General features: G+C 42.6%; 1 protein-coding gene across 1 annotated transcript in view; it reads left to right on the top strand.

The window, feature by feature from the left end:
• Window positions 1-384: 384 nt before the first annotated feature.
• LOC136883524 (B-cell linker protein) overlaps window positions 385-17,540 on the top strand; it is a 323,973-nt gene continuing 306,817 nt past the window's right edge. Inside the window, exon 1 of the mRNA XM_068229921.1 lies at window positions 385-820. Coding sequence (XP_068086022.1) covers window positions 707-820 — 114 coding nt within the window. The 5' untranslated portion in view covers window positions 385-706. The remainder of the gene's footprint in view (window positions 821-17,540) is intronic.

Genomic DNA, 17,540 nt, shown 5'->3' with positions numbered 1-17,540 from the left:
CCGAGTCATTTTCGTTAAGACTCTGCCTTGTACGGTTTATAAATTGCAGAATTTCTTCATTTTGTTGAAGATAATGCTGACCTCTGAATTCAGACTTGAATACACCCTGTTCCCTACCTTTTCTACACACTGCTTGCAATAACTGAGCTAACTGGTGAGAGAGCTTGGCAAAGTCGAAGTGGAGAAGTGGAGTTAAGCCAGTGCTGCTATCATGTGGTCAGTCACCTAAACAATTTTCGTTCCATGCTGCTATCTGGCAGCGAACGCTGAACGATATTGTGATCACGCACACTTTAGGTGTTGCGCGCCATCTAGGAGAAATATTCCACTACTATAACTGTGTGTACATCGCATTGTTTTGTTAACTTGTGAGACGATCGGAGGAAAACATACCAATGAGTTCATTGAGTCTCAGTATTTGGTGTTGAGCGTATGCCACTCCCCCTTCAGGTCAGCCGGCATTCCTTCTTGACTGACGTGTACGCTCCGCTGACAAATTTATTTAGTAATTGTCTTCAATAAAAAACGTGTCCTGAAGTAATACACACAGCCATCTGTCTAGTGTGTGTTCTGTAAGGAAGCGTGCCCGGCGCATGTACAGCTGTTGGCTTTGAAGTTTTTGTCCGTGTCACGGCGTCTTAATAAAAACTTATCTATGGCGCTTAGAATATTATTAAACGAGTGATTTGAAGTGGCGAGAAGATAAATGTATGCGAATTTATTACGTGATACTGCTGACATGTCTAGAAGGAACGAGTTTGTGGCCCTGCAAGAAATTCGTAAATGGAATGTGGATGCCGTGGTTCGAGTTCTGGAGAAGGTAAGTAAGAATGAACTTCACAGTATATTTACATTTTAATTCATCCTCGGTCGTTTTACTGTAATACAACTTGTCGACGGTTTAATTGTACCGTGCTTTTAAAATTACTGATATTGAAAGGTAAAATAAAAGGCGGCGTGCATGGACGATCACCGATTAATTTCTTACTACATTCTTTGTTTAGTACAGTAATAAGACCTACGTATCAAGAGAGAAGGAAATAACGCAGGAAGATTTTAAAACGCATCTAGAATTGTAATGAGTTTTTTCTATCTTTCTTAATCTGCTCACCCTCCAGGGTTGGCTTTTCCCTCGGACTCAGCGAGGGATCCCACCTCCACCGCCTCAAGAGCAGTGTCCTGGAGCTTCAGATACTGGGTCGGGGGATACAACTGGGGAGGATGAACAGTACCTCGCCCAGGCGGCTTCGCCTGCTATGCTGAACAGGGGCCTTGCGGGAGGATGGAAAGAATGGAATGGATAGACAAGGAACAGGGGAGGAAGCGGCCGGCATTTCCCTGAAGGAAAAGTAGAAAACCACGGAAAACCACTTCCAGGATGGCTGAGGTGGGAATCGAATCCAAAGCTGACTTCCCGAGGCTGAGTGGACCCCGTTCCAGCCCTCGTACCACTTTTCAAATTTCATGGCAGAGCCGGGAATCGAACCCGGGTCTCCGGGGGTGGCAGCTAATCACACTAACCACTACGATTTTTAAGAGTTTCCCACATTAGGAGATGTAGGCTTTTCTCTCCCTTTTAATTTTTCAACTTATAGTGAAATGTGTTTTCAAAATATGTGATATTAAAACTTTTCACAGGCAGAAGTTTGTTCCGAAACGACTTGCGATAGAAGTTACATACATATTGTTTCCTTGTCGCATGGTCCGGCGAGAGGAAAATAAAACACGTGGGTGCATAATAATAATAATAATAATAATAATAATAATAATAATAATAATAATAATAATAATAATAATAATAATCATCATCATCATCATCATCATCATCGAGAAATAACAAGCGATCGTAACAATCACAATGTTTTAAGACGCTGTATTAACTGAAGCGCAGCACAAATCGCAGGGATCAAACACACGTACGCCGGGACAAGAACAATTGATCGTTTGTTTTCACCTCTTAGCGGAAGGGGTTGTAAGATGCACCTAGGAACAAACAGACGGTTTCCCGTACATTATATATTACATTATTATCGTACGAAAAAGCTCGTGTTGAACAGGTATCCATTGTTGAAAATTAAGTTAGATATGTGATTACTACCAATACGAACCGTAGTTCACACTTACATTTCGATAATGAAAGGTCAGCAGATAACAGGTGCTCTCTGTAGTTCAACATGAGAAGTTCATTGTGCTAAGAGTTGGAGCTTATTTTTCAATTTACTTTATACTTCCTGTTGAAGACGTAATAATATTATAACAACAAAGCCAATAGTCTATTATTTGGAATGCGTAAAATGATCCATAACTTTTCATAATAGAATTTAATTTCATCAATGAATAAATATGAATGTTTGTTTATGCTAAAGTCGATGTGTCGATAGGCAGTCGAGATTTTGATAAACGACGGTAAGTCTTGAGTTTCAAAAATCACAATTTTTTCCAGATTTTATTTTTAAGTTGTAACATTTCATTAAAAATAATTTAAACTTGGCCTGTATACAGCCGCGCATAAACGTTGTTTGTAGAAATTACAGCAGCACTACAGAAGGGCGGTACTATCGATAAATCCAGCTCGGGAGTTTCCCTCCTTCACTCGTAGTTACTCCGATGGCAGACAAGGATCCAAGCCAGTAGTGAGCTGAGGGTATTAGGATTTTATACATGAAAAATAACACCACTCAGTTGATAGACAGTCTTCAAATACTGCATTATTAACATCAATCCACTCTTCCTTTTTTAATCTGTTTACCCTTGAGGGTTGGTTTTTCCCTCGGACTCAGGGAGGGATCCCACCTCTACCGCCTCTAGGGTAGTGTCCCGAGCTCAGACTTTGGGTCGGGGATTAAACTGGGAAGGATGACCAGTACCTCACTCAGACGACCTCACCTACTGTGCTGATCAGAGGCCTTGTGGGGGGGATGGGAAGATTGGAAGGGACAGACAAGGAAGAGGGAAGGAAGCGACCATGGCTAGTTAGGTACCACCTGGTATTTGCCTGGAGGAGAAGTGGGAAACCACGGAAAACCACTTCGAGGATGGCTGAGGTGGGAATCGAACCCACCTGTTATCAGTTGGCCTCCCGAGGCTGAGTGGACTTCGTTCCAGAGCCAGGAATCGAACCCAGGCCTCCGGGGGTGGCAGCTAATCATACTAACCACTACATTACAGAGTCGAACAACAATCCATAGCTGCCACCCCCGGAGGCCCGGGTTCGATTCCAGGCTCTGCCACGAAATTTGAAAAGTGGTACGAGGGCTGGAACGGGGTCCACTCAGCTTCGGGAGGTCAACTGAGTAGAGGTGGGTTCGATTCCCACCTCAGCCATCCTGGAAGTGGTTTTCCGTGGTTTTCCACTTCTCCTCCAGGCAAATGCCGGGATAGTACCTAACTTAAAGCCACAGCCATTTTCTTCCCTCTTCCTTGTCTATCCTATACAATCTTCCCATCCCCCTACAAGGCCCCTATTCAGCATAGTAGGTGAGGCCGCCTGGGCGAGGTACTGGTCATCCTCTTCAATTGTATCTCCCGACCCAATGTCTCACGCTCCAGGATACTGCCCTTGAGACGGTAGAGGTGAGATCCCTCGCTGAGTCCGAGGGGAAAATTGATTAAGAAGAAGGAAGTTAAAAAGTATCTTCAGTTGAAGCAACGTATGTCCGTAACAAGTATACTTAACTAGAGTGTTAGTCTCATTTACGTTGCGAAATATATTTTTTTTTTTCAAAATATTTACTTTAAGAGACCAAAAACTTGTGGAAGGGACAGTGGTCACCTACACTTCCACTTACATTTGCCATTTGCCATTTGCCGTACTACGATTTGTTTCAAAACTCTAATAATAATAATAATAATAATAATAATAATAATAATAATAATAATAATAATAATAATAATAATTCGTGTCCTTATTCCGAGTCCGAGGTGGTGCAGCTCTTTCCAGGCACATCCCAATGTGCCATTTTAACCACACATCAGCCCTCTTCCCAAGGAAATGTGTGGGATATGGTGAAACGGCGGGTGCGGCGCTGTGACCCAGTGCCAACCACCAAAGATACACTCTGGAACCAGGTGAATGCAGCATGGATGGCTATACCCCAGGACGCCATTCGCGTCTTATACGCGTCGATGCCATCACGCATGGAACTAGACAGTAATCAGTGCCCTTGGAGGACCCAGTGCCTACTAGGCAACAGGACCCATGCTGAACCTAGGAGACTGAAATGCTAATCGTTTCTGCAGAACATACTAATGAACATGTCCTGTGAATATGAACTTCCTATCTCTAGTCCTTCAAGGTGTTCTGTTTTTTTATGAACATGAGTGCACAGTAGAACATAATGTAGACCCTACTTTTGTATTTGAAGAAATAGTTCCTTTCGTGATCGCCTTCCTGACAGCATAGGATTCAAGGCCTTTTCTTCACTCCTTGATATTCTGTCCATAAGTACCCCCGGTGGGTGGGGGCGACATCATCTGCCTGTCGTAATAGGCGACTAAAAGGGGCCCAGGGGCTCTGAACTTGGGAGCGTGGGTTGACGAGACCGCGGGGCCCTTAGCTGACCCCTGGCATTGCTTTCACATACTTGTGTCAGGCTCCTCACTTCCATCTCTCCTGTCCGACCTCCCTTGTTCCAACCCTGACGTTATTACTGTAGGTTACAGAGGCGTTCATTTTCACGCCCTTTGGGCCCTTGTCTTTCTATGGCCGATACCTTCATTTTTCGAAGTGTTGGATCCCTTCCGTTTTAGTGTTGTATTCGTTGTATTTCCTCTTAAAACTACAATCACCACGATCACCTGTCCATAAGTACAGCAAAAGGTGATGGATACTTTCTGCTCATTACCATTGGGATAAATACTGCTTTGCAGTTGGTATGGTTTCCTCTTTCTTCACTTTTGCTTTAATAAGACCAAAGTTACGATCACACTCCCCAAATATATGTCCTCGATCTGGAAACAGATGTGCTGAACAGTTGTACACTTCGAAACAAAATACTCTCCTGACCTCTAGTGTTGAGATAATAAAACACACACTGGAGGGAATATTCTGCGTGATGGTGATTCATTTTAAGGAAGGGCACGCAGAACTCTATCATTCAAAGAAATTGGAAATTTATTGAACATCTCCCTTGGTAATTTATTCCAATCCCAAACTCCGCTTCCTATAAACGAATATTTGCCCGAATTTTTCCTCTTTAATTCCAACTTTTTCTTCATATTGTGATATTATCTACTTTTAGACACCACTCAAAGTTATTCCTCTACTGATATCATTCCACGCCATCTCTCCACTGACAGGTCGGAACATACCACTTAGTCGAGCAGCTCGACTCCTTTCTTTCAAGTCTTCTCAGCCCAAACTTTGCAACATTTTTGTAACACCCAGAACAAATCGAGCTGCTTTCGTTTGGATGTTTTCCAGTTCTCGAATCAATTCCCATACACTGGAAACATACTCTAGTTGGGGTCTTACCAGAGACTTATATGCCCTCTCCTTTACATCCTTATCACAACGCCTAAACACCCTCATAACCATGGGCAGAGATCTGTACCCTTTATTTACAATCCCTTTTGTGTGATTACCCCAATGAAGATCTCTGCTTATACACTGAATGACAGAGCAAATGCAACACCAAGAAGGAGTGGTCAGAACTTTATGCCAATTGCAGGGTAGACTGACGTCACTGAGGTATGCTCATGATGTGAAATGCGCCGCTGTGCTGCGCACGTAGCGAACGATAAATGGGACACGGCGTTGGCGAATGGCCCACTTCGTACCGTGATTTCTCAGCCGACAGTCATTGTAGAACGTGTTGTCGTGTGCCACAGGACACGTATATAGCTAAGAATGCCAGGCCGCCGTCAACGGAGGCATTTCCAGCAGACAGACGACTTTACGAGGGGTATGGTGATCGGGCTGAGAAGGGCAGGTTGGTCGCTTCGTCAAATCGCAGCCGATACCCATAGGGATGTGTCCACGGTGCAGCGCCTGTGGCGAAGATGGTTGGCGCAGGGACATGTGGCACGTGCGAGGGGTCCAGGCGCAGCCCGAGTGACGTCAGCACGCGAGGATCGGCGCATCCGCCGCCAAGCAGTGGCAGCCCCGCACGTCACGTCAACCGCCATTCTTCAGCATGTGCAAGACACCCTGGCTGTTCCAATATCGACCAGAACAATTTCCCGTCGATTGGTTGAAGGAGGCCTGCACTCCCGGCGCCCGCTCAGAAGACTACCATTGACTCCACAGCATAGACGTGCACGCCTGGCATGGTGCCGGGCTAGAGCGACTTGGATGAGGGAATGGCGGAACGTCGTGTTCTCCGATGAGTCACGCTTCTGTTCTGTTAGTGATAGTCACCGCAGACGAGTGTGGCGTCGGCGTGGAGAAAGGTCAAATCCGGCAGTAACTGTGGAGCGCCCTACCGCTAGACAACGCGGCATCATGGTTTGGGGCGCTATTGCGTATGATTCCACGTCACCTCTAGTGCGTATTCAAGGCACGTTAAATGCCCACCGCTACGTGCAGCATGTGCTGCGGCCGGTGGCACTCCCGTACCTTCAGGGGCTGCCCAATGCTCTGTTTCAGCAGGATAATGCCCGCCCACACACTGCTCGCACCTCCCAACAGGCTCTACGAGGTGTACAGATGATTCCGTGGCCAGCGTACTCTCCGGATCTCTCACCAATCGAACACGTGTGGGATCTCATTGGACGCCGTTTGCAAACTCTGCCCCAGCCTCGTACGGACGACCAACTGTGGCAAATGGTTGACAGAGAATGGAGAACCATCCCTCAGGACACCATCCGCACTCTTATTGACTCTGTACCTCGACGTGTTTCTGCGTGCATCGCCGCTCGCGGTGGTCCTACATCCTACTGAGTCGATGCCGTGCGCATTGTGTAACCTGCATATCGGTTTGAAATAAACATAAATTATTCGTCCGTGCCGTCTCTGTTTTTTCCCCAACTTTCATCCCTTTCGAACCACTCCTTCTTGGTGTTGCATTTGCTCTGTCAGTCAGTGTATTAACACCTAGATACTTACAATGATCCCCAAAAGGAACTTTCACCCCATCAACGCAGTAATTAAAACTGAGAGGACTTTTCCTATTTGTGAAACTCACAACCAGATTTTTAACCCCGTTTATCATCATACCATTGCCTATTGTCCATCCCACAACATTATCGAGTTCATTTTGGAGTTGCTCATAATCTTGTGACTTTTTTTTTTTTTTACTCTGTACAGAATAACATCAGCCGCAAAAAGACATCTCTGATTCCACTTCTTTACTCATATCATTTATATACATAAGAAAAAAAAGCCCAATAATACTGCCTTGAGGAATTCCCCTCTTAATTATTACAGGGTCAGATAAAGCTTCGCCTACTCTAATTCTCTGAGATCTATTTTCTAGAAATATAGCCACCCATTCACTCACTCTTTTGTCTAGTCCTATTGCACTCATTTTTGCCAGTAGTCTCCCATGACCCACCCTATTACATGCCTTAGACAGGTCAATCGCAATACAATCCATTTGACCTCCCGAATCCAAGCTATCTGCTATATCTTGCTGGAATCCTACAAGCTGAGCTTCAGTGGAATCACCTTTCCTAAACCCGAACTGTCTTCTATCGGACCAGTTATTAATTTCCAAATTAGCAGCGAAGAATAGGTTTCTCCTCTGGTTTGAAGGATAATATTGCCTCTAAGTCATATAGCCCCCCCCCCCCCACCGAAGTGAAGTGAATTGAATTGAGAATGTTCCGGCTCATCGGGTACTCCTTGGAAGCAGATAACTAAAAGGGCATAGTTTTCGCTCTGGGACTCTCCACTATTCGCCCTCAAAAAGAAAAGGCTGAAATTTCGCTGATAAATTGAAAATTAGAATCGTATACCGTGTTGTATTGTGTCTTCCAGAAATCAATTTATGTACGAACATTTGCGATCCACCCCGGCTGCATATAGGAGCAATATATTGTGATAGGCCTTGTAGTCAGTAGTTGTTTCCCCTCCTGGTATAGAGCGAGTCCTGTCCTCCCTGCATGCCGCGTGTCAGAGCGTGGTCGCTGTCAAACCGTCCCTCTACACCCGAAGAAAACCTACCAACTTCAATGAATGGATAATGAGAATGAAACACAGACAGGAAATAATAAAACTTACCCACTATAGCTCAGTTCTTATGAGTTTCGACTTGTCATTTGAGCGCTGCCTTTTGGCGGAGGCTAAATGAACGAATAAACAGCCAATCATAGGCAGCCAATCGTTCCGGTAGAGCGCGTTAGACTCTAGTTCCGGTTACCAGTGTTGTCGATCTGTTGTTTACTGTAACCACGTGCTATCAGCTGTGTGTTCTATTGTGCTCGGTTCTTTTAGCGGTCTTTTTCAGATTGAGTGGTTGAAGGAGCACAATATTTCGGTTCGCGATGACATGGGGAAGTGGGGATCACATGCATCCTTTGAAACAAAACAAACCCTTGTACCCAGCTTTACGTGGTAATTTTAATAGCCAGGAGACATGGGCATAAAGTTGTTCATCTTCCACCATACCACTGCCATTTTAACGCCGTAGAACAGATTTGGGCTCAAGTGAAGGATTATGTACCTGCGAATAACCGACTCTTCGCAGGTTTGGAAGTTGAAAGACTTCTTTTGGGAAGCCTGTAGGCCGTGTAAGTGCGGAAGATTGAGCAAGGTTGCGAGACACAACCCGAGATAAGTGACCCTTGGGAGAAAGAAAGTATCACAGACGATGACAATGTCGATAATGACTCAGAAATGAGTGGTGTATTCCCTTCGTAGGATCTTTTCCTTCCTCAGGAGAAACTGAATCTATCAGCAACGTGAGCTGTTGTAGATGGTGAGTAGAAATTCATTTTCATTTTCTCGCGTTTTATTTGTTCGAGCATTAATCTATTTTAATCTAAATATGTTAAACTTATGCTAGTTATGTATCTTGCTATAAAGAATCATCGATTCTGGATTTATATTCGAGACATTTCTGTTCGTGTTGTGTGTCGTGAATCGGCTGTTTGTGCTCGTAACAATTTGTCTGACTTCCGGTTAACTGTCAAGTCGAAACTCATAGAAACGGAACTACACAGTGTGTTGAAAATGCTCTCCCCCAGACTGTAGACAATCACAGTCAATCAATCAATCAATCAATCAATCAATCAATCAATCAATCAATCAATCAATCAGTCAATCAATCAATCAATCAATCAATGATCTGCATGTAGGGCGATTGCCCAGGTGGCAGAATTCCTATCAGTTGTTTACTTAGTTTTTTTTCTTAAATATTTTGAACGAACTTGGAAATTTTTCGAACATTTCCCTTGATAATTATTTATTACAATCCCTTACTCCTCGTCCTATAAATGAATGTTTGCCCCAATCTGTCCTCTTAATCCCAACTTTATCTTCATACCATGATCTTTCCCAGCTTTAGAAGCTCCACTCAAGCTTATTCTTCTACGTATGTTATTCCACGCCAACTCACCAGTGACCGCTCGAAACATACCACTTAGTCGAGCATCTCGTCTCCTTACTCCCAATAGTAACACTACTCCTTTGTTGGAAATCACCCAGAACAAACCGTGCTGCTTTCCTTTGAATTTTTTCCTGTTCTCGTATCAAGTAGTCCTGGTGGGGTCCCCTACACTGGAGCCATACTCTAACTGCGGTCTTACCAGAGACTTATACGTCCTCTCCTTTACATCCTTACTCCAACCCCTAAATACTCCCATAACCATGTGAAGAGATCTGTACCCTTTCTTAAGGATCTCGTTAATATGATTACCCCAATGATGATCATTCCTTACATTAACACCGAGGCATTTACATTGTTCCCCGTGAGATATCATCACCCCATCAACACAACTGGGAGGACTTTTCCTCTGGGTGAAACTTACGTCCCATTTATATTCATACCGTTGTCCACTGTCCATCTTACAATATGTATTGTTTTAAGTCGCACTGCCATCGCTCACGACCTTGCAACTCATTTGCTACTCTATACAGTATAACATCATCTGCAAATAGCCTTATCTGTGATTCGAGTTCTTTACTCATATCATGTATATATATAAGAAAAAATAAAGGTCCAATAATACTGCCCAGCGGGCCCCCTCTTAATCATAACACGATCAGATAACGCTTCACCTAGCATGTGATGATATATCAGTTCACTCGCTCAATTCAGACTCATAAATCTTCAAAATGTCGGTGCGAGTATGTCTGGGGGTCTTTAGCGGTACAAAGTGTGTGCCGCGCAGGTTGTGACGTCGCCTCGCAACGCCCGTTTGTATTCGCCCGCCAAGCGATCCGATTGGCTGACTTAAGAAGTTAATAAAATGACAACAGTGCAAGATATCGAATTAATTTTTTCCAAATTATTTATTAGTATGGCCAATCCTTTAAGGGAAGTATCCTGGTAATGTTACATCCCGGTTTCTCTGGAACTGTCCATGATAAGAAAATGAAATGTTGGTAGGATACATATCATATCATATCTAATACATTCACTGTCCTACTTTCTTGGTTCTACCTTTATTCCAGTTCAAAATATGGATTTAAGTTCTTAATTTTTAAAGTTATATACTTTAAAAATATTTGTGGTCAAAGTGTGTGTGGTATATCGACCATTGTAGATCAATATATAAACAGTAATGCTGTTAATGACAGGTAACATTTTCAGAGCTCTAGCTTAAGTCGTTTCTGAGAAAATGGGAAGCATTCGCAAAAAAAATATAGTTGTTCTCAAATCACACATGAAAAAGTGCAATGTCACTTACGAAACTTAGCTGCCACCATAATAATAATAATAATAATAATAATAATAATAATAATAATAATAATAATAATAATATGCTTTATTTATTCTGGCAAAGTTAGGGATGTATTCCCTTTCTTACACTTAACCAGTCTTAACACGGTTAAAAACAACTACTGATAACAGTAATAGTAGTAAGAAAGTCCGCCTCTGTGGTGTAGTGGTTAGTGTGATTAGCTGCCACCCCAGGAGGCCCGGGTTCGATTCTCGACTCTGCCACGAAATTTGAAAAGTGGTACGAGGGCTGCAACGGGATCCACTCAGCCTCGGGAGGTCAACTGAGTAGAGGTGGGTTCTATTCCCACCTCAGCCATCCTGGAAGTGTTTTTTTTCCGTGGTTTCCCATTTCTCCTCCAGGCACATGCCGGGATGGTACCTAACTTAAGGCCACGGCCGCTTCCGTCCCTCTTCCTTGTCTATCCCTTCCAATCTTCCCATCCCCCACTAAGGCCCCCGTTCAGCATAGCAGGTGAAGCCGCTTGGGCAATGTACTGGTCATCTTCCCCAGCTGTATCCCCAACCCAGTGTCTCACGCTCCAGGACACTGCCTTGAGGCTGTAGAGATGGTATCCCTCGCTGATTCCGAGGGAAAAACCGACCCTGGATGGTAAACAGATAAAGAAGAAGAAGAAGTATTAGGCCTAATAAAAGTAATCACACATAAAATACAAATCACATCATCTATATAATACACATCGTACGTAGAGTACATTAAAAATATATGAATGAGTAGGTTACTATAAATACCACTAAAGAGAAAGTTTCGAAAATATATAAATTTCTACAATATACCAAGATATCGCCTTCAGTTGCGAGGTGAAGAGAAGGATTAGTAAGAAGAAGAAGATCTGTGAAAGGAAGAGGGAAATAATGATGAAGAAGAGGTGGAAGGAGGTGTTTTCAGGTCAAAACTTGATGATTCATGTTTACTTAGTATTTCGACACGGGCAAGTTTAAAAGCTGAACAGCTGGACATGCTTCTGACGTCCACTGGTTACTGGTAGGAGATTCCATTGTCGGGCTGTGTTAACGGTGAATGATTTCGTGTAGGTTGTTGTTCTGTTGACAGGAAGGTGCTGCAGGATCGGGTATTTTTGTTATGGTCTGTGGAGAGGAGTTTGATGCGATCACGGAGATAGGTTGGTTGAGAAGTTTTAAGAATATCACGCAAAAAGCAATGAGTATGGAGTGTGCGTCGTTTTTGCAGGCGTAGCGACCCCAGCCGTGTGTACGACGGTGTGACATGGCCAGCGTAACGAAGTCCACAGTTAAATCTTACACATGATTTCTGAGCACACTGTAATTTCCTTCCCGTTTCTACTCCTTGGTTGTTGTAAACTAGCCTATATCGCAATAATCAAAATGAGGTAATGCGAGTGATTCAACGAGAATTTTCTTTAGTTTAAAAGGGAAAATGAATTTGAAATTATTGAGACAGTGTAGCGTTCCGTTTTTTCTACATACAGATATAGTTTGGGTAGACCAGGACAAATGTTCGTCAAATATTATACCAAGATTCCTTACGTTTTGGTTATTCTGTATCGGAGTACCACTGTGGTAATGGTGTTCGGTTGAGTTTGCGAAGTGTTTTAGGGTAACCAATGATTATTGCCTGAGATTTTGATGAGGTAAATACCAGACAGGAAGTGATATCATAGCAACAAATGTAGCCAACTTATGCAGCAGGCTAAAAATCAATATAAATGACCAGTTTTACCACCTTCTAGAGCAAATAATTCCCGAGATATCTTGCTCTAACTGACCAAGTGTTCGCAAAATCTCGAGAAATGGCTTATGCATTATTATTTATATTTTCAAATTTATAAATACTTACTGGCATCCAAAATCAATGAAATACACATCAAATCAAATAGGAAACTCCAAATATTTTTTCCATAAAAGTAAAAATCAACGCTTTTTATCAGTACCACCTTGACGCAAGTGTAATAGACCGATATAATTTTGAAAACAATGATCTTTAACCCATGGATAAATAATGCAAGTATCAAGCTCGAATCATCATTATTATTATGTTTATTCATTCATTCAAATAATTTTTGCCCTTATGGAGAGTGTTTGAACTCGAATATCTCATAATACAATTTTCACTTCTCTTCCCAAATACTACTACTACCGAGCTCGATAGCTGCAGTCGTTTAAGTGTGGCCAGTATCCAGTATTCGGGAGATAGTAGGTTCGAACCCCACTGTCGGCAGCCCTGAAGATTGTTTTCCGTGGTTTCCCATTTTCACACCAGGCAAATGCTGGGGCTGTACCTTAATTAAGGCCACGGCCGCTTCCTTCCCACTCCTAGTCCTTTCCTGTCCCATCGTCGCCATAAGACCTATCTGTGTCGGTGCGACGTAAAGCAACTTGCGGGGAATACTACTACTACTACTACTACTACTACTACTACCACCTAGAAATTAAAATCTCTTCATCCTTTGGCTGTGCTCCTGTTTCCTTTGTTCTGTCCACAATGTGCCTGTCTTCTTCTTCTCATTTACTATACATTTTGTATGCCTAATTTTGTTTCTTAATTCTTTTCTATCTCCTATCTCATGCCTGTTGATCTCCACCTGCCTTAAGTCTTCCTCTATTTCATGATACCGAGCTCGATAGCTGCAGTCGCTTAATTGCGGCCAGTATCCAGTATTCGGGAGGTAGTAGGTTCGAACCCCACTATCGGCAGCCCTGAAAATGGTTTTCCGTGGTTTCCCATTTTCACACCAGGCAAATGCTGGGGCTGTACCTTAATTAAGGCCACGGCCGCTTCCTTCCCACTCCTAGCCATTTCCTGTCCCATCGTCGCTATAAGACCTTTCTGTGTCGTTGCAACGTAAAGCAACGTATTTCATGATACCAATTTGTTTTCTTGCTTGAACTGTTTACTGCATCAAAGATTTTCTTTGTAAGTCTGTTTTCCATTCTCTGTATGTGCCCATAGAAAGTCAGTCTGCGTTTCCTGATCATGTCCGTGAGTCTGTCAGTGCGCTGGTCCAGCTCTTCAGTAGGTCGTTTCATCCATATGCCATATCTGTGTATTATTATTATTATTATTATTATTATTATTATTATTATTATTGTACCGGGCGGTACACCTCTACGCGACGCAAGTTCAAATCTTGCGCCAGTTGAAACTTCTCTACTGGAGAAATCCGGAACTTTAACCACTGAACTAATTCTACTAGTTATCAGAAGAGGTCACTGAGTGTTTTTTATTTGCTTTTGTTTTTCATTGATCAAGAATTGTGAACATTCTCTAACAGATGTATCTACCAAAAAAAACTATGGTAATACACTCTGGCGCAATGGAATGAACTCTCTTGAAGACATTTTGTATTCTTAAGTTTTGTCTTTACTAAATTTTGTTCTTTTATTTTTGGGGTTGGCAATATTAATCTTTCTGTCCGCCAATTTTGAACTCAGCCAATCCCGAATTTCTTTAATTAATTTCTGACCAATAGTGTCTTTCTTCTTCGATGTTGATGTATAACTTTTAGCGACCCAATAAAATTGAGGGGGCGTGTTTACTCATTCCTGAAAGGTCTCGAATTTTCCATGAGGGTATAAAAACTGCTGATTTTCTTGTCTTGGTGCCACTTCAGTAACATCTAACTTAGTGTGTGGATATGTAGCAGGGGGCGGGAAGCGCCTCTTTCATCAAGCAGCAGTTCTTCTACAAGGTAATGGCCTGTTAACATCTTTATTTCTTGCCTAGCTCAGCAGTTTAACTCTCGGGGAGGGTTCGAATCCTTTAATATGTAACTTACCACTTTAAAATGTAAATTCCTCTTCTGTCTATGTAAAAACTACAAAACTCTTTAACTGTAAAGCGAGGATAGAGAGTGATTTACCCTCTCGAGCTCCCCTTTCATTTTGAAATTGAGGTGACCACGTTTTCATAACCGTTTCTACGCTTCCTTAATATATTATAGTTTTCTCATACGGGTCACCTCCCTAGCTTGGGATTAGCCCCTGTGTACCGGCCTAGAGCCATTTAGGTTTTAAAAGGTGTTTTGGTGTGCAAGCTCACGCATCCAGTCCTTTCTGTACTTTGGGCCAGTAACTTAACCTGATGTTTTATTCTCATTGCGAAGGCCCTGTAGGTTGGGTAGTAAATACCCCTGTTTCTTTGTGCGCCTTGAGGGCAAATAGAAGTGAAATTCGTTGTGGCCTTTGATAGGCTTGAACCTTGAGAGCGGGTCTGCTCTTTCCTAAATTTAATTTTTGTGTGCCTCTAGGAGGCTTAACATTGTAATTTGGAGCAAGTGCTCCTTGGCATGATGGGGTTTTCTGCCCCTTGGTTCAATTTTGTACCTTGGTAATGTTGGGCTAACAGCTCAAGGATTGTGATTGTGGGGCTCGAAGCCCAAATCTTGTAACGAACTGTAATTTGTAATTTCTTAATTTGTTGATCTGCTACTTGGTACCTGTTATACTCTGTTATTGGTTGATTTTGAAAAGAAAATATAACCTTTGTTAAAGTTTTAAATTAACTTTAATTTTGTAGTTGAGACCTATTCCAGCCCGCGCCTTCTTTCACCTCTAACTACCACGGATAATTCCGTAACAATTATTATTATTATTATTATTATTATTATTATTATTATTATTATTATTATTATTATTATTATTACTTGTGTAATATGGCTATGAAGTGTTTACATCCATTTAGTATTAGTATTATATTTACGATCGTGTTATTTGTGAGGTTATGTCATGAAACATGTGCTGTATATATTAATATGAATTTAGTTGATGTAAGAATCCGTAATTAATAGTATATAATTTATTACCTGTATATATGATTTATAATCCAAAGTAATATTGTGCAGAATGTTCGACGAGAACTATGTAGATCCTTCCTTACATTGTAACTATGCTATTGGATACTGTAGAATTCACGAGAACATACCCTTTTAGAAGCCTGGCCAGGCAACATACAGTAGGAGGCGGTCTTGATGGTGGAGAGGAGTTATTGTTTAACAGTTTTGTGAACTCGTGTTGTGCTTGTGCCGACATGCTACAGTAGCAGTCAGCTGTTTCAAGATGGCAGTCCTAGCCTTCTGATTGTTCGTGATAGGCAGTTGTTAAAAATGGTTGTTTATTGATGTGTAACGTGTAAGTAATTGTAAATAAATTAGCGTACGCAAGTGACAGCATTTTGTGTGCGTCTTTGTGAATAAATCAACCTTTCGCAGTCCCTTTAACGCAGATACACCCGGTTCGCGGTGTTCCCGACCACCCTGCATAACAAATACTAAGAGAGCTGAACTCTTTGCCTGAGTGGTCTTATCAGAGAGCTCCGCGTTTGATCCCCTGGTGGGCCGGGGATTTTGACCTTAAAATGAATTCCCCTAACTCCGAGACTTGCTGTTTGTGTTCATCTATATACAGGGCATCTGATCGTTAAACTAGGCGAAATTCATATGCAGAGCCGACCCCAACAAATTAGGGAAAATGTGAGGAAGATGAAGACTAAAAGAATTGAAACTCAGAAAATACCATAGATTGTACCACCGATTTATTAATTAATAGTTTAATGAACTGGGGCTAAACAGAAACTCAGACAGACAGGACTTACCCCAGAATGACTAAATTGGCAACACTGTGGTAACAAATCGGTCGAGGCGTGTTTGAGGTTTTTAAAAGCCTCTCGCTAGGAGTGACACTGCCAAGGTCTCGCTGCAGATTGTGTTTGGTAATGAGGAAGTGTGACGTGTTGCAAGAAATATGATCCAAGATTTACATGAGACAATCTGTTCGTCCTGTCTCCGGCGTCTTGTTTCAATGGTCTGTGTCGTTCAGAGGCTCCTGGCTTCGATTTCTGGCCGCGTCACTTAATTTATCTAACCCGGGGACTGGGCATGTGTCTAGGTACACTCCTCTTCGTCTGCATAGCCTACAACACAACACACCACCACGCGCGCTCTCCGAATCTCGATTTTGAGCAAGGATATCCACCAAAAAAAGACGTAGTCTATTGTAAGCGGCTTTGTTCGCTGCTGGTAACGTTTCCGCATTATAGACTTCGCCGAAATAATCGAAAAACCGATGACGTTTTTAACATGCATATGTTTCTGGGCTCTACGCCTAGGCCCAGAATTAAAAACCTTGAACTGCCGGGCTGCTTGGCTCAGACGGTTGAAGCACTGGGCTTCTGAACCTAACTTGGCAGGTTCGATCCTGGCTCAGTCCGGTGGTATTTGAAGTTGCTCAAATACGTGAGCCTCGTGTCGGTAGATTTACTGACAAGCAAAAGAACTCCCGCGGGGCAAACTTCCGGAAAACGAACTCAGGCCCTTGAAATAAGATTTTTATTATTTCTTTCTTTCTTTCTTTCTTTCTTTCTTTCTTTCTTTCTTTCTTTCTTTCTTAATCAGTTTACTCTCCACGATTGGTTTTTCGCTCGGACTCAGCGAGGGATCCCACCTCTACCGCCTCAAGGGCAGTGTCCTGGACCATGAGACTTTGGATCGGGGGATAAAACTGGGAAGGAGGACCAGTACCACGCCAAGGTGGTCTCACCTGCTATACTGAACAATAAATAAATACATCGAGCAAGTGTCTGTGTGGTTTGGCTCGCGCAGCTATCAGCTTGCATTCGGGAGGTAGTGGGTCAGCAGCCCTGAAGATGGTTTTTCGTGGTTTCCCATTTTCACACCAGGCAAATGCTGGGGTTGTACCTTAATTAAGTCCACGACTGCT

This window comes from Anabrus simplex, chromosome 1, assembly GCF_040414725.1.
Source record: "Anabrus simplex isolate iqAnaSimp1 chromosome 1, ASM4041472v1, whole genome shotgun sequence".
Lineage (NCBI taxonomy): Eukaryota > Metazoa > Arthropoda > Insecta > Orthoptera > Tettigoniidae > Anabrus > Anabrus simplex.
The sequence above is the reverse complement of the archived record's forward strand: the minus strand, read 5'-3'. Positions and strand labels throughout refer to the sequence as shown.